This window comes from Psammomys obesus, unplaced genomic scaffold (genome assembly GCF_907164565.1).
Source record: "Psammomys obesus unplaced genomic scaffold, mPsaObe1.curated_primary_1811, whole genome shotgun sequence".
NCBI lineage: Eukaryota > Metazoa > Chordata > Mammalia > Rodentia > Muridae > Psammomys > Psammomys obesus.
The window spans coordinates 21,487,145-21,514,633 of record NW_026596040.1 but is presented as its reverse complement, the minus strand read 5'-3'; the positions used below and the strand labels follow the sequence as shown (position 1 = coordinate 21,514,633).

At 43.0% G+C, this 27,489-nt stretch overlaps 1 protein-coding gene and 1 pseudogene across 7 annotated transcripts in view; both read left to right on the top strand.

Annotated features, from left to right (window-relative positions):
- The window catches only part of Smim3 (small integral membrane protein 3), a 29,720-nt gene extending 13,790 nt beyond the window's left edge, over positions 1 to 15,930 (top strand). For 5 of the 7 annotated variants that reach the window (XM_055622462.1, XM_055622465.1, XM_055622467.1 and 2 more), the window contains one exon: positions 14,585 to 15,930. In XM_055622462.1, the coding sequence (XP_055478437.1) occupies positions 14,592 to 14,774 (183 nt within the window). In that variant the 5' untranslated portion in view covers positions 14,585 to 14,591 and the 3' untranslated portion in view covers positions 14,775 to 15,930. Of the gene's footprint in view, positions 1 to 896; positions 1,027 to 4,674; positions 4,695 to 14,584 lie in introns of those variants that run through there. The other 2 variants (XM_055622466.1, XM_055622469.1) reach the window with 2 other exon arrangements.
- Positions 15,931 to 24,383: 8,453 nt separating this feature from the next.
- Positions 24,384 to 25,416, top strand: LOC129688093 (homeobox protein TGIF1-like; annotated as a pseudogene).
- Positions 25,417 to 27,489: the final 2,073 nt, after the last annotated feature.

Sequence of the window (27,489 nt, the reverse complement as noted above, 5' to 3'; positions counted from 1 at the left end):
TCTTCTTCTTCTTCTTCTTCTTCTTCTTCTTCTTCTTCTTCTTCTTCCTCCTCCTCCTCCTCCTCCTCCTCCTCCTCCTCCTCCTCCTCCTCCTCTTCCTCCTCCTCCTCCTCCTCTTCCTCTTCTTTTTCTTCTTTCTTCCTACATATCCCTGACTGTCCTGGAACTGGAACTTGCTATATAGAGCAGCTGGCTTGAATTTTGTTTTTCTTCCTGCTTCTGCCCCCTGAGTGCTGGGATGACAAGGATGAGTCATCATCAGGTTTGGTACATTTCATTTCTCTGGTCATCATACGCCCATGTGAAATGAATGGATGGCAGGTTACATGGTTTACCCAGTGTGGTTTCTGAAGTCTGTGCACATGTCTAGAACCCATTCCTCTCATGTGTAGAGCACAATCTGGTGGATGTGGTGTTACCACATCGGTTTTCTATCGATACATAACAGAGTATCACAAACTTGTTGAAAAGTAACAAGTTTATTACCTTAGCTTCAATATGTCAGGACTGTAAGCTGTTTTAGGTGGATTTGCACTGTAGAAATTCATGGTGTCTGTCCTCAGAGAATCCTGAACCTCCTTACAATCTTTCTGCCCTCTCTCTGCTCTTTCTTGGGCCTAGGTGTAGGGGTTTTGCACTGTAGATATCTCAGTGGAGGCTAGGGACATGTATTTTCTTCATTTTAATCAGTTTTGGATCTCTGTAATAGTCTCCTTGTTTTGCAAAAAGCTTTTTTGATGAGGGTGAGAGTTAGACTTATCTTTGGGTATAAGGATTAGTATTTAGAATACAGTTAGATATTACATTGGTTTAGAAAAATGGCAGCATTGTTGGTGGAATCCAGTAGACTCCCCAAACAATGTTGACTATGGCCATTGCCCTTGGTTGCCTTCCAGAACTTGAAGATACGATCTTGATCTTGTTACTGAAGACATCACACACGCTTTAAACACAGGACTTGGAGGAACTGATCTGGAACTGACCTGGAAGCCTGTTTGCTGAGGACTAGCTCTTTAGAATCTGAAGGTGCTATGCATGCTGTCAAGAGGGAAAAACAATCAGTAATCCTACCCAGCTATACATTATACAGTGACCAGCATGGCATGATATCCCCAGGGGAGGTGTATGCTGGAGAGATTGCGCAACAGTTAAGAGTTCATGCTGCTTTTCTAGAGGACCGGAGTTCTGTTCCCACCACTCCCGTGGTAGCTTACAGCTGTCTGCTGCTCCAGCTCCAGAAGATCTCGTAACCCTTTCTAGTCTCCATGGGCACCTGGCATGCACATGGTACTCATACGTACATGTGGGCACTCAGACATACACATAAAATTAAAAGAATCTTTTTTTAAATTTAATTTTATTAATTACACTCTATTCACTTTGTATCCCCCCCACATAACCCCCCCTCCCCTCCCAGTCCCACCCTCCCTCCCCCTTCTTCACTCATGCTTCTCCCCAAGTCCACTGATAAGGGAGGTCCTCCTCTCCTTCCTTCTGATCTTAGTCTATCAGATCATATCAGGAGTGGCTGCATTGTCATCTTCTGTGGCCTGGTAAGGCTGCTTCCCCCTCAGGGGGAAGTGATCAAAGAGCAGGCCAATCAGATTATGTCAGAGGCAGTCCCTCTTCCCATTACTATGGAACCCACTTGGACACTAAACTGCCATGGGCTACATCTGTACAGGGGTTCTAGGTTATCTCCATGCCTGGTACTTGGTTGGAGTATAAGTCTCTGGGAAGACCCCTGTGTTCAAATTTTCTGGTTCTGTTGCTCTCCTTGTGGGGTTCCTGTCCTCTCCAGATCTTACTATTTCCCACTTCTTACATAAGATTCCATGCACTCTGCCCAACAGTTGGTCGTAAGTCTCAGTGTCTGCTTTGATAGTCTGCAAGGCAGAAGCTTTCAGAGGCCCTCTGTGGCAGGTTCCTAGCTTGTTTCCTGTTTTCTTCTTCTTCTGATGTCCTTCCTCTTTGCCTTTTGGGATGGGGGTTGAGCATTTTAGTCCAGGTCCTCTCTCTTAATTAGTTTCTTTAGATGTACAGATTTTAGCAAGTTTATCCTATGTTATATGTCTACATGAGTGAGTATATACCGTGTGTGTCTTTCTGCTTCTGGGACAGCTCACGCAGGATGAAAGAGATATCCCCAGTGATGCAATAATGGCAGTTTTATCTTGGAGGCAACCAACAGTGTCTAATAGGGCTTAAGAATCACTCAAAAGGAAGGAATTCATGCCTGGTACTGTAAACTTAGCCAATTATCCACAGCTGGAGAGGCCATAGACCCTAGAGGAGAGCCTCCTCACGGCCATTTTCCTAAACCCTCTTTTTTAAAGGGCTTCCTACAGACTGTATTAGGCTCACCCGGATAATGTTATTAGCCCTCAGTCCTCTAGAGCCTTACATAAATGAGAATAAATAACCCTCTAGATTTACCTATTTATTGTCTTCATTAACTTTGTTTGCATCTGTGACTAAAGCCAAAGGGATGAAATAGCAAGGACAGAAATTGCATACGTCAGTGATGCTAATGGAACCTTACTTAAGTCAGATGGCTGCATAATTGGGGATACTATTAGGAGATCGAATTTGTGGAGATCAACTTATAATTCTCTATGGGGCAATTACCTTGTAGCAACATCTTATTTATAGTTGTATATGTTGTGTTTTCTTGTATTCTGATGTGATTATTTAATTATTTTCCCTCTCCTTCTCCCTGCCTTTCCCCTTTCCTGTTTTCCTCCTCTTTCTGTGCTAGGGATGGAACCTAGGCTCTATGCATGCCAAGCAAACATTCTACGGCTGAGTAGGACCCATAGCCTTATTTTCCTGTTTGGAATAACATATTATAGAAAGCCATTAACTTAAGACATCTGGGCCCATAGTTATTTTAAAATACTTTGGGAGGGCTGGTTTTAATTTTCCACTCTATGAATTTGGCCATTTTTTCTTAAAATTATGAGATTATGAATATAGAATTTAAAAATAATTTTATGTTTATGGGACTTGCCATCCTGATTATTGCCTGGAAGTCTGCTTTGTCTGATTGTACTTATGCCCTTTGATTTTTTGACAATGGGAAAAAACAAAGTAGTTTCTATCCCCCAGTATACTTTTATTATTTTCTTAATGGCTGTTCTGAGGATGGCATTTAACTTTGATTAAGCCAAGTCTAATATTTTTTCTTTTTTTCTTTGCCAGACAGCCTCAGAAAAATCAAAGTGCATTACTTCAGTTTCTTTTGCTGTTCATTATTGCTGTTGAATATTTTATTTATGTATTTTTGTCTAGAAATATCCTGCTTCCCCGTAATTCGTAGGAGTTATTTCTTTTTACCTGTTTGGAGACTCATTCTGTCTTTAAGTGTTGTTTCTGTTACAAAGTTGGCAACCAGTCAGTTGTTTCTCATTTGAAGATTATTTTTTTATTTTTGAATTCCATCAGATTCTTTATAATGCACATCATTTTACTCATCTTCACGGGGTCTCTCGGGCTTTAGTGTATGAACTGCTGCCTTTCCTCAGCGTTCCTGTTTATTCCAGCCTTGGTTCTGCTCCACCCTTCTCTCCCTGGCATCCAGTTACCTGTGTTTTGTGTCCATTGTTTCTTGCCACCAGTTCCTGAGTCCCTTATTGGCTTTGTGTTATCCATTCTTCAATTTTGCTTCATTTTAAGTATTTTCTTTTCCTGGTAGTGAATCTTTCAGTTACCGATTCACCTACGTCCAGGGTGCTGCTAAGCCCACATATTGAATTTTCATTCCTAACAGTGTAGTTCCAGTATTTTTGACTTGGTTCTATTAGAAAATCTAGTATGCTCTTTTTCTTTCTTGTTCTCTGGCAAATTGTTCCCTTACAATTCTGAAATTTTAAAAGCATACAGATGGGCATTATCGGTGTGTCTCAGGGAGCCCAGGCTGGCCTGGAGGGCACGGAGGCAAAACCAATCTTGGATGCCTGATTCTTCTGCCTTTGTTTCCCATGTGCTGGGTTATAGGCCTGCTGCAGTGCCCGCAGTTCAGTTCTTTCTGTACTGTCTCTTTTTCCTTTCTGGTCATTTTGGTTTTATGCTGGACATTTAAGCTTTTATTGTTTGATGCTCTTGCCTCCAGGAAGATGCATTTGTTTGGGCCAGTTACCTGGACATGCTTAAAATCTAGATTAACAGGAGTTTGATTTTAGGAACTGTGGTGAGTCACAGAGGCTGTGATTTCTTCTGGGAGGCCTGGTGTACTTCCAGCTCACTCTTAGCAGGCTCCTAGCATGCTCAGGTCCCAGTTCCAAGGCCCGCCCTGGTCCATCCAGGCAGTCTTGGCTCCCGCTCCCTGACCCTCCCGACTCTGCCAGAAGCCCTCACTTCTCCGTCGCAATTTTCCATGAGGGAAAATACTGCCCCTAACTGCCAAGCTCACTTCCTTTGATTTCAGTTCTCTCCTGGTAACGCTTCACTGCGTTTCTATCTAGTCTTTAGAAAAAGGATTGGTTCATTGTTTGCTTTACCATCATCAGAATTGGAGCTCTCGATAGTTTTAGGTTGCATGTCTCTTAACTCTCCACATCTGAGAAGGCCTTTGGCCGGAAACAGTAGGAATCTGCCGTGTCGTGGAACTGGCCTGAATCAGCTTGTATGCTGGCTGCACTGCACAGGCTTGTATGCTGCGCTACGTGGATTCTGGGAACAGCTTTAGTGCAGTGGTGAGTAGAGGAATGGGATCCAGTGTGGGGATTCTGCTAGCTTCTAAGTATATTTATCTCAACTGCACGCTCTGCAACCGGGGAAATAACCAAAGAGCCTACTGTGACTTGGACATCAGCCAAAACTCCATCGCTCTCCTGACTTCCATAAACCCCAGCTTTAACTGGAAGGCCACAGTGCTTCCTGGGGTCTCCTGGAATCACTGTTAGTTCTGAACCGGTGTCCGATATACCCCAGAAAGTCCGATTATTCCCTTTCCTCAGTGTACATTCACCCTTGTAAAAGGCCGTAGGTCTGCCTGGGAAAGGACTGAGAAAAGGCTAACAGTAAAACTTTTAGGTGCTCCAGCAAAGTCCTTCTTCCACTTCTGACCTTTAAGAGCCTTGCCTGGTTAACTTCTCTGGTTTCCACAGCAGGAAACGAATACATCCAGCACAGGATTTTGTGACGCTTTTGTTAACTTATGGATAAAACTCAATATTTACCTTCACTGAGCAAATACAAACACTGTATAAACTTGCCACAGTGTATTTTAAACATATAATTTGTTACATAAGTACTAGTTTTATGCCCTCTGTTTGAGAAGTCTGAAGGGAAACCACTTCTCCATGGTTTTTGGAGGTGAAAGTGTCACAGTGCCTAGTTACTTCAGATACAGAACTTGAAAACACATTTTGTTTTGTGTGTTTACCTGTATGTATGTCTGTGTATCACCTTTGTGCCTGGTGGTAGCTAGAAGAGGTTATCCGATCCCCAGAACTGGAGTTCCAGGGCGTTGTGAGCTGCTCTGTGGGTGCTGGGAACTGAACCCGCGTCCTCTGTAATAGCAGCAAGTGTTTTTAATGGCTAAGCCATCTCTCCAGCCTTATGGGCATTTTAAAAAAGTTTTTATTTTTGTCTATTTTAACTAAAGGAAAAAAGTGATTTGACAACCAATATATGAGAGATTTTAATCTCTGAAAATTAGGTCATTTAAATATGCTATGTGATGATATTGGTTGAGCACATTGATTCTGTCTTTTGCTAAAGAACTTGGTTACTGGGGGAAATAGTTTCAGAAGTAAATTTTGGTGTCTCCTCATCAACCAGTGTGGCCTTCCTTTGAAGCAGATCAATTGCATACTCTCTAGATAGGATAGATTTTTTTTACATTTGGGAAAAGTACAATTTTTTCCTCTTCTAGAAAAACTAAATTTTAAAAATTGAAAGTAAGTTTTTTTTTTTAAAATACAATATATTTTGACTACTGTTTCCCCTCCGTTATCTCCACAGTTCCTCCCCCTTTCCCCTCACCTAGCTCATTTAGTGCAAAACAAACATGACAAAGTACATTTAAAAAGAGCTGTACACTTATTCTTGTTAATGAACACAAAACTCAGTAGTCATTTTGAGATTATTGTCTTTCAGTAAATTGCCTAAATCAAGGCCTCATACCACCCTCCAGGGAGGAGCCTGGGGGAGAGATTAATGCCGTTTCCTCCTTCTTTCCCCACTTTTCCTTTCATTTCCCCTCCATCCTTCTCTTTGTCTTCTGTGCGTATGTCTGTCTGTGTTAGTGTGGCTGTGTATGTGTGGTAGTGTGTGTATATATATATATATGTGTGTGTGTGTGTGTGTGTGTGTGTGTGTGATGTATGTGCATGTGTATGTGTGCATGTGTGAGGCCAGAGGAGGACTCTGGGTCTTCTGCTCTATCAGTCTCCACCTTATTCCCTTGTGACAGGGTTTCTACTTGAACTCAAAACTCGATGGCAGCCAGCGAGTCTTGGCAATTCTCCCGTGTGTGCTCCCCACAGAGCCTGGGTTGTAGGTGTGTGCGCTGCCACACTTGGCTTTTTATGGGAGTGCTGGGATCCAGACTCATGTCCACATGTTGGTGCAGCAAGCGCTCTTAGCCCCTGAGCCATCTTTCCTGCCCTCCGTGGTTCACAGGTTCTGGGGCTCTTAATCAAAGAACTGAGATAAAGGCTCACACAGCTGTGCAAAAGTTTAACAAGGAAACTTTGATCAAAGCCAAACCAGGGAACAGATCAAACACGGCATCAAAGCAGACAGCGGCCATGTGAGTGAGGTATCTCAGGGCCTTGGTTACTGTCTGGGGCTTCCTGTTATTGGGGTCAAGAAGGGTTTCTTGATCAGCTGTATGAAGTTCTCTATCTTGATTGACAGCTTAAGTTTTATTTTTAAGATAACTTAATTATAATAGTTCTCCCTTCCCTTTCCTTTCTCCAAATCCTCCTATTTAGCGTTTCTGTATCTCCTTCAAATTCATGTTCTCTTTTTACTAATTGTTAATGCTTGCATATATATATATGTGTGAAATACATATAAATATATATATATTCGTTCCCAGCTTTCCTCAGTTGCCTGTAGTTAGTCCTTTGTTTAAGCATGAGGCCTTATGGGCTTTTCCCCTTCCAGCTTGCATATTCATTGGTATCATCCTGTTCAGCTCACATTTGGGAAGTCATGTTGGTGAGAGTTGTGGATATAGCTTCTGACATTCCTAGGAGACAGGGTCTCACAGCAAACTCCCTGATCTCCTGGATCTTAGAGGCTTTCTGCTCTCTCTCACACATGTTCCTTAAGCTTTAAGTGTGGGAATTTTTGTGGCTGTCTTCCATCAGTTTCAAATCCATTTCTTTGCTTTGAATGTCCCTTCCCACAGTGCAATTAATTTTAACTACTTACACACGGCATAAGATGGTAAATGGGGGATTCTCCCCAAAAAATTGTCCTAGAGGACACAGTTTACTTTAGTGAACAAGCACCCGAACCAGTTCAGGCTGGATCAGCTCTTTTGTCTTCTTACCTAGATGAAGTGTGAGTATGTTTGGATGCAAATTGTTCCAATTTGATGGTTGCCAAGGGAAAGAGAAACTTACTCCTTGTCCAGTGTGTGTGCAGCTTGATGCAGGGAGGACTCTTAGGTTGAAGAGAGGTGGCCAGGTGCATTGTTGGAGGAGTGGTGTGTGCGGAGTCCCAGTCAGCACTAGTTCCTGTGCCTGCCCCTTCCACCCCCTTCTGAGTTTCTGAAACAGGGTTTCATGTATCCTAGGCTGACTTTGAACTTCTAATCCTCCAGCCTCCGTCTCTGAAGTGCTGGCATTGTAGGTGTGCATTATGCTATTTCTAGAGTGCACATCTCTGGAATGCATGTTGAAGTTTATTGTGCATTCATGAGGCAAATCAAGTCTGCTAGTTTAAAATGACAACAGTTGAAATTGACTGCTGTTTATAGCCTGTAGTCATAGAAACTTTCATGTTTTTATTAATGGTAGGATTAAATTCATGACGTAAATGGTTTGGGACAAATTCCAACAGGAACCATTAATCAGAAATTACAAGCTGTTCATCTGTGAAGTAAGTGATAAGGAAATTGATCTATTGCTATTAATTAGCTGTGCTAAGCTACACATTTTTATGCAGTGATAAGGAACCGACACACCCAGATGTTAGGGTGAGGTCAGACAGAAGCCAGCCACGGAGGCTGAGGGCCCTGCTTGCCTTCAAGTTTTTCTAGCATGCAGTTAAAGATGCTGAAAATGATTTCTTCAGTTCTTCTCCAAGGGACAAAAATTTTCTTTCGTTGTCTTTGGAGCCTGTTACCTGGGGAGAAACAGTCTGCTGCAGGCCCCATGCTAAAAGACAGAGAAGCGTGAAATTTACTCTGACCCCTGCTCATGGGATTCCTGACAGTCCTCCAGCTGTCCACTCTCCCTGGACAGTGGCCCAGGGAGAACATGGCAGAGTTTGTATTTATTTATTTAATAATTTGTTTATTTTTTAATTTTATGTGCATTGGTGTTCAGCCTGCCTGTATGTTGTGAGGGTGTCAGATCCCCTGTAACTGGAGTTAGAGACAGTTGTGAGCTGCCATGTGGGTGCTAGGAATTGAACTCGGGTCATTTGAAAGAGCAGTCAGTGCTCTTAACAGCTAAGCCATTTCTCCAGCCCCCAACCCCCGCCGAAGTTTTTATTAGGAGGGGAAAAATCTTTTTAGACCATGTAAATTTTGCATTTTTTTGTTTTAGTATTGCTTTTAAGTTATTGTGTTTATTAAGGAATGGGAACCTGTAGTGTTTAGGGTCTCAAGGCTATTTATTCAACCCTGTCAAGTGGACAGGAACTCATGTTACTCATCTTTTTCTCTGTCTTCTACTGAAGCGTTTTCTCTGATCAGTTTCCACACTTTGGTTCTTTGTGTTCTGTTTTTTGTTTTTTTTTTTATTTTTTTTTTATTTTTTTTTATTTTGAGGTAGTGTTTCATGTAACCCAGGCTGGCAACTAACTCATTAGTTGCGTAGGATGACCCTGTTCTTCTGACCCTCCTCTCTTCCCCCTCCTTAGTATTGTATTATAGGCGCTCCGCCTCTGCGCCCAGTTTATGTAGCGCTGGGATCAAACAGGGCTTTGTTCATGCAAGATAAGCTGAGGCTGAGCTTTGTCCCTAGCCCACACTTTGAGTTCTAGAACCAGTTTTATTTGTGCTGGAGAGATGGTTCACTGGTTAAAGTGCTTGCCATAAAAGTGTGAGGACCTGGGTTCAGATTCCTAGCACCCAGGTAAAAAAGTTGGGCATGGCACTGCATGCCTGCAATCCCAGAGCGAGGAGGTGGAGATGGGAGGATCTGGGAGCTTGCTGGCCAGACCGTCTAGCCAAAATCATGAGCTCCAGTTTTAGGAAGAGACCTTGTTTCTAAAAAATACGGTGTAGACTGATAGAGGAAGACTTATGACATGGACCTCCTGTCTCTATGTGCATACATGCTAGCTCATGCATACTGCCCTCACATACATATGTATGTGTGTCCATGTGCTTGCATATGCACAAAACCCATAATTTCATTTACACCAGAGTAGTACTGGTATGGTCTTGGATACAGGTTATAAAAAAAATGCTTATTTCTATATCTTGCTTAGTTTTGTAGGAGCAGGGGTATGGGTAGGCTATGTGTTTGACTGATGTACAGTCCTGGCATGGGTTCTCTTCCATGGAGTGGGATTTAATGCTTACTTCAGAAGGGGTAGGAGGGAAAGTACTGAAGACCTCCCCCTTCACACCCTCTGTGAAACAGGACTGGCTCTGGCTTTCCTAGTCCATTTCTTATTGTGGATGAGCCCGAAGCCTGCTTTACTGTAAATGACAGGTTTTGCTTAGGAAAGATCAGCCAAGGAACTTGTATTCCTGGCATTTCAAGTTCTAGAGACTGTTTGATGTTAACGGACTTACTGGAAGACTTTTGTGGGGTTCCTCTGGCCTGAGGCAGGCTAGCTGTTGATGCAATCAGGAGACCACAGAGTAATTTTTTCCACCCCCTGTTTCTTGAAGAGCGTGTGTCCCCTGTGACTCAGGCTTCTGTGACTCCATCTCTATGGCTGAGTCAAGTAGCTCATGCCTCTTCCTTCTCTGCAGGCCCCAGCCTGACGGTCCTGGGGCTGGGCCTCTTGCCAGAGGCTGCCCTATGAGCAAGTGTGTGCAATCTCTGGCTACAGAGCAGCCAGGCACCAATTCTCAAATCTTAGTGCTAGAAGAGGACTGAGATCCTGTTGAGTCCAGGCCCTCCCAAACCTCAGATCACCTGGGTGACAGGACAAACTGTGTCTCCCAACCATTCTTCCATCTTTCAGTAAGTCAAGATACAGGCCTAGGAAGCAGTGTTGTTTTTGTTGTTGCATCCCAAGGTGACTCTTATTTTCCATAGTGTATAACATTTGGTGACTCCTGATCTAGTCTCATACCTTAATTTTGTTTAAAAAATATACATGTGGTTATCCCTTTTCAACACAGAACACCACAAAGAACTTCCCCTCCAATTCTATTTTCCCCTCTATTTAGTCAAGATAAAGGGATTGCAATACATGCTCATGGTTCGAAAATTCAAATGACCTAATAGCACAAAACAACAAAAAACCCAAAGCATCTTGTATTGCTGGTGAACTGTATCAGAACACTTTACACCCAGAATTCCTCCTTCCTCTTCCATATCACATGTGTTCTATTAACCTCACCCCTTAAAGTGGCCTTCCCCGCTCCCCACGTTCCACAGGCTCCTTTCTAGTTTTCTGGCTTCTACACAGACTTATTTCCACATAAATGTAAATGTGTAAAAATTGTATGCAAGGATCTTCGAATCAAGAGAATGGATATTGAGAGGATGCAATGTCTTTCTGAGCCGTGGTTTCATGTATATTCCTGCAAGCATAATTTAAAAAAATATCACTGAATATAATTTTATTGTGTATCTGTACTATGTAATTACTAACCATTCATCAGATGATGGAAATTTAGGCTGATTCCATTTCCTTGCTATTATGAGTAGCACATCAGCGAACATGGGTGATGTGCAAGAATCTCTGGTGGAATACAGAGCCCTTGTATACATGCCCAGGAGTGGTGGTACAGCTGGGTCATATGGTAGATATGGTAGGTTCGTTCTTTCTTATTTTCTTTCTTTCTTTCTTTCTTTCTTTCTTTCTTTCTTTCTTTCTTTCTTTCTTTCTCTCTCTCTCTCTCTCTCTCTCTCTCTCTTTCTTTCTTTCTTATAGGCTATCACTGTGTATTTTTGGGTGGCCTGGGATTCATTACATAGACCAGGCTGGCCTCTATTTATTTATTTACTTACTTAATAGACACCACCAGATAGATTTCCATGGTAGCCAAACAAATTTAGACTCCCACCAGCAGTGAATAAGGACACATTGTCATCCTCCTAGCATTTGTTCTCTCTCTTTCTCTCTCTCTCTCTCTCTCTGATGATAGTCATTCTAACTGGAGTGAGATGGAATCTCAGAGTAGATGAAATTTGTATTTCCCTGATGCCTGTGGATATTTGCCACTTAAAAAAATTATTCCTACTCGTATTCCTCCTTTAAGAACTCTGTTCAGAGGGACTATTTCTGACATGAACTCAATGGCTGGTTCTTTGACCTCTCCCCCCCCTGCCCCGCCAAGGGAGGACCAACCTTGCTAGGCCACGGAAGTGAACATTGCAGCCAGTCCTGAAGAGACCTGATAATCTAAGGTCAGGTGGAAGGGGAGGAGGACCTCCCCATCAGTGGACTTAGAGAGGGGCAGGGAGGAGATGAGGGAGGGTGGGTGAGATTGGGAGGGATTGAGGGAGGGGGCTACTGCTGGGATACAAAGTAAATAAACTGCAGTTAATATAAAAATAAAAATTTAATAAAAAAGAACTCTGTTCAGTTCTGTAGGCCATTTTTAACTGATTATGTGTTTTCTTGTTTACTTTTTCCTTCAGTTCTTTGTGTATTCTTTGTGTCAAATTTACAACTGGCAACGATTTTCTCTCATTCTGTAGGCTGTCTCTTTACTCAGTTTCCACTGCTGTAGTAAACTCTGAAGTTTCATGAGGTCTCATTTGTCAGTTTTTGGTCTTTTCCTTGTTATTAACATTTTTGACTGAAATAGTGGTTTTGGAAGTCTCTTAGACATTTAACTTATTGTGTTGTTTTTGAAAATAGTATTTTATGCAGCTGTTTCTGATGGTTGCTATGACATTGTTAATACTAGACAAAAATTAATGTAAAATAGGAAATGAAGATGGCTTTGTCTAGTCATATCCAAAAGTTTAAAAACTTTCCCAGGGGCCGGAGAGATGGCTCAGCAGCTAATAGCAACATACTGATCTTCCAGAGGGCCAGAGGTTGATTCCCTAAACCAACATCCAGGGTGATTCCTAACCTCTGGCAGCTGAGGACACCTGCACTCATATGCACATAGCCACACACATACAAACGCATAGTGCTCAACAGGTACAGGCAAAAATAACCTGTTAGGACAGAAATACTTAGTCAGTTGTTTGAACCTAACTACTTACTTAGATCATGGAACTGCAAGATATTTTTTTGGCCTGTGGTGCTTTGGAAAAAAAAAAAAAACAAAAACAAAAACAACAAACCAAACAAATTACCAAGACACCAAAAGCATTGTGAACCAAATCTGAGAACAACTGATTTATATCATTATCAATATGAATATAGTTTTTTTTTGTTTGTTTGTTTGTTTTTGGCAGGGTCTTGCTAATGTAGCCCAGGCTGGTCTCAAACTCCTGATCTTTTTTTTTTTTTTTTTTTTTTACCTTATCGTCTCAAACACTGGTATTATAGGCGTGTTGAACATTTTTTTTTTTTTTAAGGTGCAAAGGAGGCTGTAAAATGGGTATTGGTTTAAGCAGACTGTAGAAGATTATTAGCTCATATGATTGGCATGTCTTAGGGTTGCAAGTGGCATCAAACTTGGCAAGGTTCATGTGCTCACTATCAGGTGACATCAGGTGATAACTACCAAGGTGCTACCTGTGTTTAACTCTAAGACAGGTGCTCTACTGTGAACAAAACAACCCCACCCTTACCAGATATACAGTCTTTCAATGTAGCCACCCTGGCCCTTTTCCAAGAGCTTGTGCACAAAAGTACTAGAGAAGAAATTGGTGGACAAATCTGGGTCACTTGTGTATCCCCAAATGTGGCTCTGGAGATTCACCATGCCACCCCTAAGTCAAATCTCCCATCTCTTTGCTTGGGTGGATGTCTCAGTGAACCCACAGGGAGTAAGCAGACAGGCTTTCTTTGGAAAAAGGGGAGTGTCTTATAAGGAGAGCTGGAGAATTGCCTCTTTTGGTAGAGTGCTTGCCACGAACAAAAGGACCTGAGTTCGGTCAACCCCCAGGGTCTGTGAAAAAAGTTGTATCGTGCTTATAATCCAGAGCCAGGAAGCCAGAGGCAGGCAGATCCCTGGAGATTTCTAGCCAGCCTATCTGAGTATACAAACCCTAGGTCCCAGTGTGAGACCCCGGCTCAGAAACCAAGTTGTGTGCTTGGAGTTGGAACTGAATGGGGCTGGTGAGGATGATTACAGATGTGCAATTGGCTGTCTTTCCCACAGTGATGGTATGCCACCTTTCTTGTTTGTGTTTAAGAAAGTGCTGCTCTTTGTGCCCCCGGGTTCCAGAGTGTAGTACACTATATTCTGTTGAGATGGAGAGTGTGAGGGGTCCATCACAGGGTACACATCTAGGTGTCACCTTGATTTTCCCAAACACCTTAACCCTGTGGAACAAGAAGATGCCTTGAACAGGGCCCAGGATAATGGCTTTCTTTTCTACTCCTTGCTCAATTAAAAAATATGGCCATGTATTAATAAAAAATACCCCAAACCAAGATGGATAACACCTGAGGACTGACATTCAAGGTTGTCCAATATCCTCCACACATAGAACATACATGTGTATTTGTACCCACATACCCCTCCCCCCAAAAGAATAAGCAAAGACCAAAACAAGTGAATTACCATTTTACAGATGGAAACAGACTGGTAGTTTAAACAGTAAGCATGAAAGTTTCATCCATCTGGATTTATTTCCTAGACCAAATTATTGACATCTGCATGGCTTTGATTTCCAACATAAAATGGGAATATCTGAAGATAAAGGAGAAGAAACCAAAAATGAACAGTTATTTGGAATTCCTCTCCATTGGGTTGGTGTTGTCATGAGGACAGAATGTGTTAGTAGACAAGTGCCTTGCATAAGGGACAGGAGAGGTGGCCCTGTGGTTTAGAGCACTTGCTGCTCATGCAGAGGACCTAGCACACAGGTCAGGCAGTCTGTAACCACTTGTAACTCCAGCTGCGAGGGACCCGACATCCTCTTTTGGTGTCTGCAGACACACTCACATAGGTGAGAACAGGACATGTGAATGAATGCGCACACACATATGTAATAAAATAAAATATTAAAAAAAAGGTTTTGCATATGCTTGGTAATAGGACACCCCAGCAAATGATGCTGTTTTCACCACTAGAGATCTTCCCAGGAGGAAGGCAAGGAGAGGGTACACGAAACTGACTTTCCTTTCCTGTCCATTCCAGGGCCAACATGGATGCTATCAGCCAATCCCCTGTGGATGTCCTGCTTCCCAAGCACATCCTGGATATCTGGGCCATTGTCCTCATCATCCTGGCCACCATTGTCATCATGACCTCCTTGTTTCTGTGCCCGGCCACTGCAGTCATCATCTATCGAATGCGGACTCATCCGGTTCTCAATGGGGCTGTCTGAGACCCTTGAAAGTGGGATGGATGATGCGTGCAATGGTGTCTCACCCTAGCCTGTTCTCAAAAAGACAGCAGCAGACTCAGGGGCTGGACTTGTGCTTTAGTTTTGATTCTGCAGCTGGCCAACAGCGTAGATTTGAACAAGAGACCTAATTTGTTGAGTACCGAGCTTCTTAGCTTTCAGCTAGGGGTCATGACCCCTGCCCTCCTACCTCACAGGGTTGGGAGAACCACATGACTTAGTGGAGGTGAAAGCTGCCTGTGTGCAGTGAAGCCACACAGCTGTTGTGTAATGAGAAGCTTGAAGAACCAAAAATTCCTGAAGCTGCTGATGGTAAAGGAGGTGAGCGAGACTGGGAAAGAGTAACACTGGCAAGCATCCCTCATGCCAAACCATGCAAAGCCGTGTACCCCATCCTCAGCAAATCACACTTACTTTTTTTTCCAAAGTGAAACTCCTTCCATTTTGTTCTCAGTTGGGGAGAAGGAGCTAGTATTAGTATGTCAGGGGGAGAGAGATGAGCACACGTTCCAAAAACATCTCTGTCAGTCCCCACTCTTGTGTAACCTGAAGGAGAGCTTTGCCATTATTTCACCGTGCCAGAGGAATTGGTGAGATGACCTGCTTTCCGCATCTCACGGCTCTGCTAGCTTTGACTCTCTAGGAGTGTTCGAAATGTGGGGTGGCTGAGTTTTTTACCCAGCATTTCAGCCCCTTTTTGTGCCCCACAGCAGAACACTTCCTTCTGCCTGAGCTTTGTTGTCATTAACTCCGTGGTTTCGTTATTAATCTTTTGTGGCACTGGAGGTAGAACTTTGGGCCTTGTTCATGCTGTGAAAGCATTTTGCCACTGAGCTACGGCCCCAACCTTCCAGCTTCTGCAGCCACCTAAAGTACTTGTTATTTTAAGAGATTTCCCAGGACTTTTGAACCTGACCTAAAACAACGGTGGTTATTTTGGATGCTATGATTTATATTTATATGGAGATATTTCTAGATCATTAAAGCTCACCCTTTGGTACCCAGGTCAAGGGCATCCTGGGATTTATTGTTATGTAAGAAGATAGCATAGATGTTAGGATAGTGTCAAATGCTGTTCACTTTGATCTTACTTCACCAATGTATGCATCCAGTTTCCAATAAAGTACCACACTGAGCATGCCTGAAGTTTTTCTTTGAAGAACACCTACTGAACTTTGAACTTAGATAAAAGGATTCAATTCAACTCTGTTTTATTTTTTTATTTTATTTTTTTCCCTGCTCTGGTATCAATTCAGGGCTTTGTTCATGCTTTACCACAGACCTCCGGGCCCCTCTCTCAGGATGCAGTTGGCAATCTTCTGTGGTTCCTCGGGGAATATTTTATGATTATAGTTATGGTTTGGAAGATAGGAAGTACGATTTATGTGCTGCTCTGGTGGACAGGACTCCTCATAGTGTAGAGTGAGGTGCTAAATCTAGAGCCCTGAGGATGCGAAGTTGGAGTGAAGTTGGCAGAGAAGGAAAAGATGGAAGCAAGGAAACTGAAAGGCCTTGCAGTATGAGGGGAGGGTACAGTCTCACTGGCTAAGGAGTGAGCAGGCTGTTAGGAAGCTAACGCAGAAAGAATAACTAACCTGCCCAGCAATGGCACTGTAGGAAAGAGGCAAAAGCTAAAGCAGGGAGTTTTGGGGAGACTGGCAGAGGTGATGTATTTGGGCTGGCTGTTGGGGACTGTTGTGCCACTGTCCTCTGTCACCAAAGTACCTGACCCAGGGGAAGGAGGAAAGGTTTCTTTTGTCTCAGAGTTTCAGTTCATCATCAGGGAAAGCATGGATGAGGTTGGTTCCAAGTTTTGTAAAGGGACCACGAGGGGCAGCTGTTCTCCTGGCTTTGGTGAGGGAGAGGGGGACATGACATCACACACAAGGTACAGAGCAGTTCTGCCACACCGTGAGCGCTCTCTGTTCATAATGCCATCTCTGTTCTCTGATCTGATCAGAGCCTCTGATCTGTTCTCTGCCGGGGTAGTTTTGCCTTCTGTGGAATGCTGGGCAAGCGAAGCCATGAAGTGTGTGTGCCTTTGAGGCTCGTTTCTTTAAAAGGGTATCTTGTCAGATGCGCTCCTAGTCTGTGTGTCCACATGGCTGTGTTTCATTACAGGCTTGTGCCACCCCCTGCCTATCTGTGAATGGATGAGCATTTGGATTGTTTCCAGATTCTTCTTCTGAATAAAGTGACCATGACCATATACATGTGCAGAAGTTTTAAAACTGTGTGTGTGTGCGCGCGCGCACGTATATATGCATGGGATGTGTCTGTGGTGCATGCATGTGAGTCTCTTGCCCTTGTGTGAACATTCAGGGGGCAGAGAAGGACTTAGTGTAGTTGTCCTGTCATTCTCCACCTTTATTGCCCTGATACAGCATCTCTCACTGAGCTGCTTTTCATTTTGGACAGGCTGGCCGGCCATCGAGGTGCCGGGGCTCAGTCCCCAATATGGGGTTACAGGCACACACTTGAGATTTGAACTCAGGTCCTCATGCTTGCACACGCTTTCCCCACCCAGCCGTCTCCCCAGTTGTTTGCATAAAGTTTTATATGAACACAGCATTTGATATTTATATCTGTCTGTCTGTCTGTCTATGGTCATTATACACATAGGTGAAGGAGAGAGGACCATATGCAGAAATCAGTTCTTACTATGTGGGCCCCAGAGATAGAACCCGGGTTGTCCTATTTGGCAGCAAGCCCCTTGACTGTCTGAGCCATCTCACTAGCTCCAAGGTTTACTTTTCTTAGGTGAGGACCTAGCAGCAGGAATTCTAATAGGTGCGAACTTTTAATTTGAGTTCCCTTGATGTTGACAGTATTGTCAGTGCTTCCTGTTGGCAGTATATCTAAGTTGTAGCCCTTTTTATAAAGTTGAGTTGCCTGTTTTCTCACTATTAAGTTTTAAGAAATCTTGTTTTTATTTTTTTAATATATTTTTTTATATATTACAATTTATTCACTTTGTATCCCAGCTGTAGCCCCACCCTCATCCCCTCCCAACCCCTCCCTCCTTCCATCCCTCATCTCCTCCCATGCTCCTCCCCCAGTCCCCTGATAGTAGAGGACCTCCTTCCCTTCCATCTGACCCTAGTCTATTAGGTCTCATTATGACTGTCATAGTCTTCTTCTGTGGCCTGGTCAGGCTGCTCCCCCTTCAGGGGGAGGTGATTAAAGAGCCAGCCACTGAGTTCATGTCAGAGACAGCCCCTGCTCCCCTTATTAGGGAGCCCACTTGGAGACTGAGCTGCCAAGGGCTATCTCCGTGCAGGGGTTCTAAGTTATCTCCATGAATGGTCGTTGGTTGGAGTATCAGTCTCAGAAAAGACCCCTGTGCCCAGATTTTTTTGGTTCTGTTGCTCTCCTTGTGGACTCCAGACCCTTCCAGGTCTTTCTATCCCCCGCTTCTTTCATAAGATTCCCTGCACTCTGCCCAAAGTTTGGCTATGAGTCTCAGCATCTGCTTTAATACCCAGCTGGTTAGAGTCTTTCAGAGGTCTTCTGTGGTAGGCTACTGTCTCGTTCCTTATTTTCACCTTCTTCTGATGTCTATCCCATTTGCCTTTATGAATGAAGATTGAACATTTTACCCAGGGTCCTCCTTCTTGCTTAGCTTCTTTAGGTGCACAAATTTTTGTATGATTATCCTATATTATATGTCTAATATCCACTTATAAGTGAGAATATGCCATGTTTGTCCTTCTGCTTCTGGGATACTTCATTCAGGACGATCTTTTCTAGTTCCCACCATTTGCCTGCAAATTTCATGATTTCCTTGTTTTTAATTGCTCAGTAGTATTCCATTGTGTAAATGTACCACAATTTCTGTATCTATTCCTCAATTGAGGGGCATCTCAGTTGTTTCCAGATTCTGGCTATTACAAATAAAGCTGCTATGAACATAGTTGAGTAAATGTCCTTGTTGTGTACTTGAGCATTTTTTGGATATATGCCTAGGAGTGGTAGAGCTGGTTCTTAAGGTAGCACTACTGCTAATTGTCTGAGAAAGCACCAAATTGATTTCCAAGGTGGTTGTACAAGTTTATATTCCCACCAGCAATGGAGGAGGGTACTATAGAGCAACAGTAATAAAAAACTGCATGGTACTGGCATAGAAACAGGCTGGTGGATCAATGGAATCGAATAGAAGACCCAGAAATAAACCCACACACTTATGGACACCTGATCTGTGACAAAGATGCCAAAACCATTCAATGGAAAAAAGACAGCATCTTCAACAAATGGTGCTGGTCTAACTGGCTATCTACATGTGGAAAAATGCAAATAAATCCATACTTATCACCCTGCACAAAACTAAAGTCCAAGTGGATCAAAGACCTCAATATAAAACCAGACACACTAAACCTGTTAGAAGAAAAAGTGGAGAAGAGCCTTGAGCTCATTGGCACAAGAGACAACTTCCTGAACAGACCACCAACAGCACAGGCTCTAAGATCAACAATCAATAAATTGGACCTCATGAAACTGAAATTTTTCTGTAAAGCAGAGGGCACTGTCAGCAGAACAAAACGACAGCCTACAGAGTGGGAAAGGATCTTCACCAACCCTATATCTGACAGAGGGCTAATATCCAGTATATGTAAAGAACTCAAGAAGTTAAACAGCAACAAATCAAGTAACCCAATTAAAAATGGGGTACAGAGCTAAACAGAGAATTCTCAATAGAGGAATATCGAATGGAAACAGCGATATGCTCAACATCCTTACTCATCAGGGAAATGCAAATCAAAACGACCTTGAGATTTCACCTGACACCCATTAGAATGGTTAAGATAAAAACTCAAGTGACAACACATGCTGGAGAGGTTGTGGAGAAAGGTCTGATTCTTAATTCACAAATACTTTCTCCGAGTTAGTAGCAAGTCTTTCTCATTTCATTGACTTAAAAAAAAAACAACAAAACTTTGATAGCTCTATTAACTTTCTTTTTCTCCGTGAGATGTTCTGATTCCCCTTGTTATTTCTTCATGTGGATGGCAGTTGTGAATGGTGCCCTGGAAGTTTTGATTATGATGCACCTATGGAGAACATTAATGTCTTTTTGACTGGGTAAGCTCAGTCATGGTTTCTTTCTACCTGGTGCCAGAAAGATATCACTACCAAGCCTTGGCTGTGCTAGTTGAAGCTGGTTCAAACTTGCTCCATCTAGTGGACAGCCTTATGTTAATGCACGCCTTTTCAAGCCTTCAGTGTAAACATCCTGTTTATAGAGTTAGCTGGTTCATCTTAACTTGGGGCTGAGCCCTGACGTCCCTAGACAACTTCTGGAATTGCTTCCTTCAGCTCCGTTTTAACAGCGGATTCCCAAACACCTTCTTTTGCCTGGTGCCCCCTTTCCTGGTTCTGGAAATAGAAACTAAAGCTCAAACATCCCAACTTGGTTACCAGACATTGGGGACACAGGGGCACAGACAGGGAAAAAACCAGGTAGTTGCAGTATTGAATGCATCCCAGTTCGCTGGTCAGGGACAAACGCTGTTTGCTCCCTTGGCTGAGGTGCCTGGCTAAGGCTGCCATGTGTTGGGGCAGAGAAACAATAAAAGCTACTCGCTCTGTCTAACCCAGCTGCGCTTCCTGTCCTGTTTTTTGGAACAAAACAAAGGGCTTCTGTTGAAACACTGTCAGCAAGTCTCAGGCATTCAGGCCGCCTTTGAGTTCAGACTGATAACACACTGGATTAAAAAAAAAAGAAGAAACTTTATTCATAATACCCGCTCAGCAGTGCTCTATTGCTTCCGTTCTCTAATTCACTGCCATTTCCCCTTTTAAATTTTCAAAATGTATTTCTTGGTAATTTAATACATGAATATAATGTATTTCAATAATAGCCATCCTCTCCAACTCAAGCTTCCCCCCACCCTCCCAAATTATGTCTTCTCTTTTGTTTTTAAAATTTATCTTTATTAATTTCAAAGTTTTGTGTATAAGTGCCTGTGCCTGTGCGCCCGTGTGTTCGTGGGGGCATTGAGTGCAGGTGCCTGGTGAGGGCAGAGACTTTGGAAACCCCTCGAACTGTGGGTAGTTGTGAGCCACCCAATGTGGGTGCTGGGACCCTAACTCAGGGCGTTTGAAAGAGAAGTGTGTGCTCTTACCTGTTGAACTATCTTTCCAGACCTTTAAAATTTTTATTTTGTATTATTTTAAAATTGTCTTTGTCTGTGTATGGATATGGCTATGTGAGTACAGGTTTTTCTTTTTTTTTTGATATTATAATTTAATAACTATATTTCTTCTTGCCTCCTCCAAACTCTCCCACATACTTCTCCCCATTCTCCTTCAAATTCATGGCCTCTGTTCTCATTAATTGTTATTGTATGTATATATATTCATGCATTTACATACATATTCCTAAACATAACCTGTTCAGCCTGTTTAATGTCACTTGCATGTATGTTTTCAGGCCTGAGCATTTGGCACCGAACAAACAATAGGTGTGCTTTTCCCCGGGGAGGACCATCTCCCCTGCTCTCAGCTTTCCTCATTTTGCCTGTAGTTCTTTGAGTAGGGTTGAGTCCTCACAGGCTTTCCCCTGTCCAGTTTGGTGTGTTCACTGGTAATCCTTTCTTAGCTCATGTCTGGGCAGTCTTGTTGGTGAGACAAATAACCCACTAAGTCATACTAGTGCTGCCCATATGCCTATGGTCATGGCGTCGTTCATGGCCAACCACCATGACCCATCCCACTAAAGAAAACTGACTCTCCCTCAGCATCCACCAGCTGCCTATGGCTGCTCATCTGTGGGTGGGGCTACGTGAGCCCTTTCCCTCTCCACGCTGGGGTGTTGACTGCAAACACAGCTACTGTGAGTTCATGAGTGCCACAGGGAAAGGGAAGGAGGAGCACACTTTAAGACAGAGGCACAGGCAAGGACTTTCCGAGCCAGACCCTGACCCTGACCCAGACCCAAATAAGCACAAGAGTCATCAAATAGGAGCTCATGAAATTAGAAAGCTTTTGTGTAGAAAAGAAAACTGTCAGTCAAATGAAAAAGCACCCCATAGAATGGGAGACAATATTTGCCAACTAGAAATCTGATGATGGATTAGTTAAAGTATACAAAGTACGCCCTAGGCAAACAAATAAACCCAATAAAAACTGGGCCATTGAACTGAACAAAGAATTCTAAAAAAAGAGATACAAATGGCTAATAAACATTTAAAACAGTGTGCGGCATCATTGGCTATCAGAGATAGGCAAACTAAAACCACTACAAGGCTGCAGACCTGCTCTCTGTCTCCCAGTGCAGGGGCTCTTCTCTATTCCTCCTTCCTTGTGTGCACCTGAGAGAAATGTCTCCCTAGCCGTGCTGGTCCTGTGCAGTCCACAATCAGCTCAGCATCCTCGGAGAGCATCTCCACCATGCTTTCTGCCATGTCCTGGCTCACTCAGGCTGGAGCTGTGAGATGCCTCCACAGGTAAAGATCCTGGTGACCAAGGAAGGGGATCTGAGTTTGATGCCCTGAACCCACTTGTTGGAAGGATAGAACAGACCACACAAGTTTTCTTCTGGCTCCACCTGCAGTAAAATAAATAATACATCTAATACTTAAGAAAACTGAATTTCATATTTCCTTAAGGGGCTCAAATTGAGTCTCACCTAGTATTAACCACTTAGAAAAGATGCGAATATTGGTTTGCTACATAAGATTATGTTGAACATTGAAGAATCAATTTCATTGATATTCTGTCAGAATTCTGATGAGATGTAATCTCCGGTTTATTATTTGTGGTAGAAGGACAGATGTGGCAATTAAATAACATGTGTACAGAATTTCAGAATAGTCAGATTATTGGCTTCCTTAAAACTAAAATGCTATCATAAGGTGAAGGCATTAGTCTATTGGTAGAATACTTGCCTGTCATGTGCAAGGCCTCACTTGGAACTCTAGCCTCACAAGGAAATAAACGGGCTATTAGAGAATAACTCATTTGTTTAATAAATTTGCATATTTGTGTTCTTATATAGTAAGATTAAAATAACCCAAATATTAAGAAATTATTTAGAGATGACACCTCATCCCATTCACAATGGCTAAGATAAAAACAAACAAACAAACAAACAAACAAATGATGACAAATACTGGCAAGGATATGAGGAAAGAATAACACCCATTTGGTGAGGTTGCAAAATTGTGGAACCACTTTGAAAATCAGTGTACAGTGTCTGTAAAAGGCTAATGTGATCCAGCCCTATCACTCCATCCATATTTCCAAAAGATTCCATTTTCTTCTCCAGAGACACTTGCACATCCATCTCCATCACTGCTCTATCTACATCTCTGTTAGGAGAGGGAACCAGCCTGTATGTCCATCAGCGGATGAATGGATAGTGAAAGTGTGGTGCACATACAGAACGGAGTGTCATTCAGCTATCAAGACAATAAAATCATGACATTTGCAGGAAAATGTTATAATGAGTGGGTAACCCAGGCCCAGAGAGACAAACGCTGCTTATTTTTCCTTCTCTGAGGGCCACAGCTCTGCAGTTTTAGATTTGTGTATTTAATTTGGCGTATTTGTACATCCCAGGAAGCTAAAAAGGGCCCATGGGAGGCAAAAAGGAAGAGCTCTTAAGGGGATGAAGTAGAACACATATCGTATAAATGTAAGTAGACCAGGCTGGATCCTAGAAGTTAAAGGTTTAAATTATAAAATCTAAGGTAATTTAAGGTTAAGGGATGGGAGTGGAGAAGAAGGGAAGAAGAAGGTTTAATCAAAAATTAAGAATACATGGGAAAAGGTATATGGAAACCCACTAGTTGTAAGACAATTGCCTAAAAAGTAAGAGTCTGAGCATAGACTCCCTGAATGTGCTGATAACAAAATCATGAGATTACAACACAAGCTATTGCCATTGCTTTTCTTTGCTCACCATAACTAGATGTAAGATCTCATGGAAGACACAACACACTTTGGTTGCGGGGCAAAGAGAAATCAAGCATGAACTGACCTGAAAATTTTTCTTGTGGCTACTTTTCATAGTGCTGGAAGGTACTATGTAGGCCACTGGGGGAGAAAAGACATCAGTGGTACCCGCATAGCCAGCTTTGCATGATGTAATACCGACTGACACTCCAGGCAAGGTCTACCCATTGGTACAAAAGTGGCACAGAAGTTATGGGGGCAACCAACTGAAGTTATGGGGGCAACCAACTTCTTTTGAGTTGGATTTGAGGCCTGCTCCTCAGGAAGAAATTCGTCCCGGTACTGTATACCTGGTCAAATATCTATGGCCCAGGGGGACACAGGCCTTAAGGGGAACTTGTTACTGTTGTTTTGCTAAATGAGAAACTGCATTCTGAAAGTGTATGTTTATACCCATAGATTAACGCTGCCCTTGGCCTTGCCTGGAGAAGTTTCCCTCTGTGGTGACTGGCAATCAGTGCTGAGACTCTAAACTTGTCAAAGGGCTGTGAATTAGTGTTGGTTGAGAAATCAGCTGTAAATGAGACATCTCTATCAACGCCACCCCTCAAGGCTCAGGGCACATCTCAGAAGAGAAGCAGAAAGGACGGCAGAGCTGGAGGTTGGGAAGTGTGAAATGCTGTCTTGGGACGTGACATGGCTACGGCACCCATGAACTCACTGCAGATATGGCTACCTGCACGAGATCAAGGCGTCAAGGTCAGTGACCATCCACCAGACAGTACCAACCATTAATCTATCTCAGCGGATTGTTAACAATAAAAAGGAGGAGGGGGGGTCTGGGCTGCGGCCCCCTCCCCACACCACATCAGTCCCGCACCTGGGCCCAGCAGTGAGTCATCACCGGCCAGGTGCCTGAAAGTGCAGCATTCCGGGCGGTTTGCAGATGGGCTTGCCAGCCGGCGTTGTTGCAGTGAAACTGAGGATGAAGACGGCCTGGCCGTTTCCCTGGACCTTTCCTCTTCAGCAGCCTCAGGTAAGAGAAGGAGGACAGGCAACCTGCCCAAGGAGTCCAGATCCTGGGGGGCTGGCTGTATGAACACAGATGCAAAGCGATCCCGCTGAGCACGAGAAAGCGCTGCTCTCGCAGGAGACACACCTGTCCACACTACAGGTCTGTAACTGGTTCATCAACGCCCCGCCGTGGGCTGCTCTTTGACATGCTGAGAAACGATGGCAAAGATCCAAATCAGTTCACGATTTCCCGCGGTGGGGCAAGATTTCAGAAGCTCCAAGGGGTATCAAAAACACGCCAGGTCTAGAAGAGAGCCCGGTTCATTTTTCAGCTGGCCCCAACGCAACCCTAGGGAGGCCAGTGTCTCCCAAACCTTCCTCCCCAGGATCCATTTTGGCTCGCCCGTCAGTGATCTGCCATACCACTGTCACTGCATTGAAAGATGGGCCTTTCTCTCTCTGCCAGCGGGTTGCTGTGGGACAGAGCGCAGATGTTCAGCAAAGAGCGGCCAGCAACTTTACAGACACCTCTCTTATGTACACAGAGGACGTTTGCAAATCTGGACTGAGTCCAAACCCTCAGAGCGGTCTTTTCAACACTCCTCCCTCAACTCCGCTGGACCTCAACCAGGATTTTAGCCGATTCCAGCTTCTAGAGGATATTGCGCTCAAACAGGAGGCAGAGATGGAGCTTCAGGCCAAACTCACAGCTTAATCATTTTTTTTTTTTTTTTTTTCCCAAGCGAAACAGTTCTCCAAAATATGGTCCTGATTGCCGGGGTGATGGCAAGAGATACAATATTTTATTTTATTTTTTCTATTAATATTTGCACATGGTATTGCTGGAACGAAGCTTCCTGTTACTAACACGTCTTCAATGGAATACAGTCATCCTAAGAACTACAGACTAAAGCTACTGTAGAAACAAAGGGTTTTCTTTTTAAAATGTTTCTTGGTAGATTAAAAAAAAAATAATGTGAGATGGTTCCCAATATCATGTGATCTTCTCCCCACTCCTTTTTTATTTTATTTTTTTCAGACTGTGCAATGCATAGAAGTCCTAGCTAGCATCTTTCTGTTCCCATGTAGAACAGGATGCCCACATGCAGTCTAGTGGATAAATTTTCAGGTGTTTTTTTTTTTTTTGTTTGTTTGTTTTTTTTGATTCAAACAATGAACCTAGTTGTTAAATATCTTTTTCATGACGTAATAAAGTATTTTCTTTAAAAGTTAAAAAAAAGGAGGAAGATATGTTGGTGGTGCCTTGGGCAGTGGGAGAGGGGAATAATGGGTGCATTTGATAAAGATGCATTTTTTATGTGTATGAAATTATCAAATAATAAAGAACTCCTCTATTAAAATATATTTAGGTTAAAAATGGTGAGATGGCTCAGAGGGTAAATGCACTTTGCAGCCAAGCCTGATGACCTGAGCTTGACCCACAAGATTCCTGGTGAAAAGGAAGTTCCTATTCTCACGAAGAGTGGATGGACAATGTGGCTCATGTGCACCCCTTCACACTAAATGAGTAAACAAGTAAATAAATGTAATTACCACTTAGAAAAGTGTTTAGGTTCAATATGAAAATAATAAATGAATGTGATACAGGAAAGGGAGGAGAAAACAGAAAAATGGGAGAAACAAGGTTAAATAAATGAGGGGATAGTAGAGAGAGCAGAGAAATTATGCAGGGGAAGAGAGAAGAGTAGGAGATGGGAAAAAATAAAATTTCACAAACAATGGAAAAATTCATAACGCATCAGGTAACTCACACCTCCTGTACGTAGCTTCAGGTCCAGGGATTTCATGCCTGGGACCCCGGCAACCTCAACACATGCTATATACCATTTACATAAACACATTATCAACTTTGTACATTATTAAAAATAAAATATTACACATTATTAAAAAAATATATATTGTTCCAGGACAGCCAAGTCTATAAAGAGAAAAGAAACCCTGTCTCAAAAACAAAACAACAACATCAAAACAACAACAAAATAATTAAATAAATAAGTTCTTAAGCTAAGAAATGAGAAGTAGAATTAACACCATAATTAAAATATTGTCAAGTAAATATACTATCAAAGTGTAAGCCTAAAAAATAGAAACAGGAGACAACAGAGAAAACATTTAACTGTCTTTTTCAGTTTCTCCTTCAACTTATTTTTTGAGACAGAGTCTCTCCCTGAACCTGGAGCCATTTGACCAAGCTAGATGGACTCACCAGCAAGCTCCAGGGATCTTTCTTTCTCCAGGCTCCCCATGCTGGGCTTCGGGCCCGTGTCATAACACCTGGAGTTTTATGTGGGTGAAGCAGATCCCTAAGAGGTCCTCATGCTTTCACAGCAAGCACTTAGCTGATGGTGCCATCCTCGCTGTCTTGTGAGTAGAGTTCTATCTGGCCTAATAAGCTGGGCATTAAGTATCGGCTCTCTCATGCCCAGTTTTTTCTGTTACATTTGTCCTTTGTGGTCTTTCTGTTATTTCCATGAACCCCATCCTGTGGTGACCAAGGGTCCCTAATGGGTTCTATGGGCCAGTCCACCAGAGGTCAATGTTCCTTGTGTTGCCTTGGATCAGGTAACCTCTGTCTCAAGGAGGGCAGGTAGTTCTAGGACTCTGTACACTCCCATGTCCTCAGGCTCATTCTCTCTGTTCCCCCATCCCATAGCCCCATGAGCTAGGCAGTGAAAGTCTTTTATTGTCTGTTTAAAAGTCCCAACCTGAGCAATTCAGTTGTTGAGTGTTCCTTGGGTACCATAGTGTCTGTCCCGGGCTTTTCTGT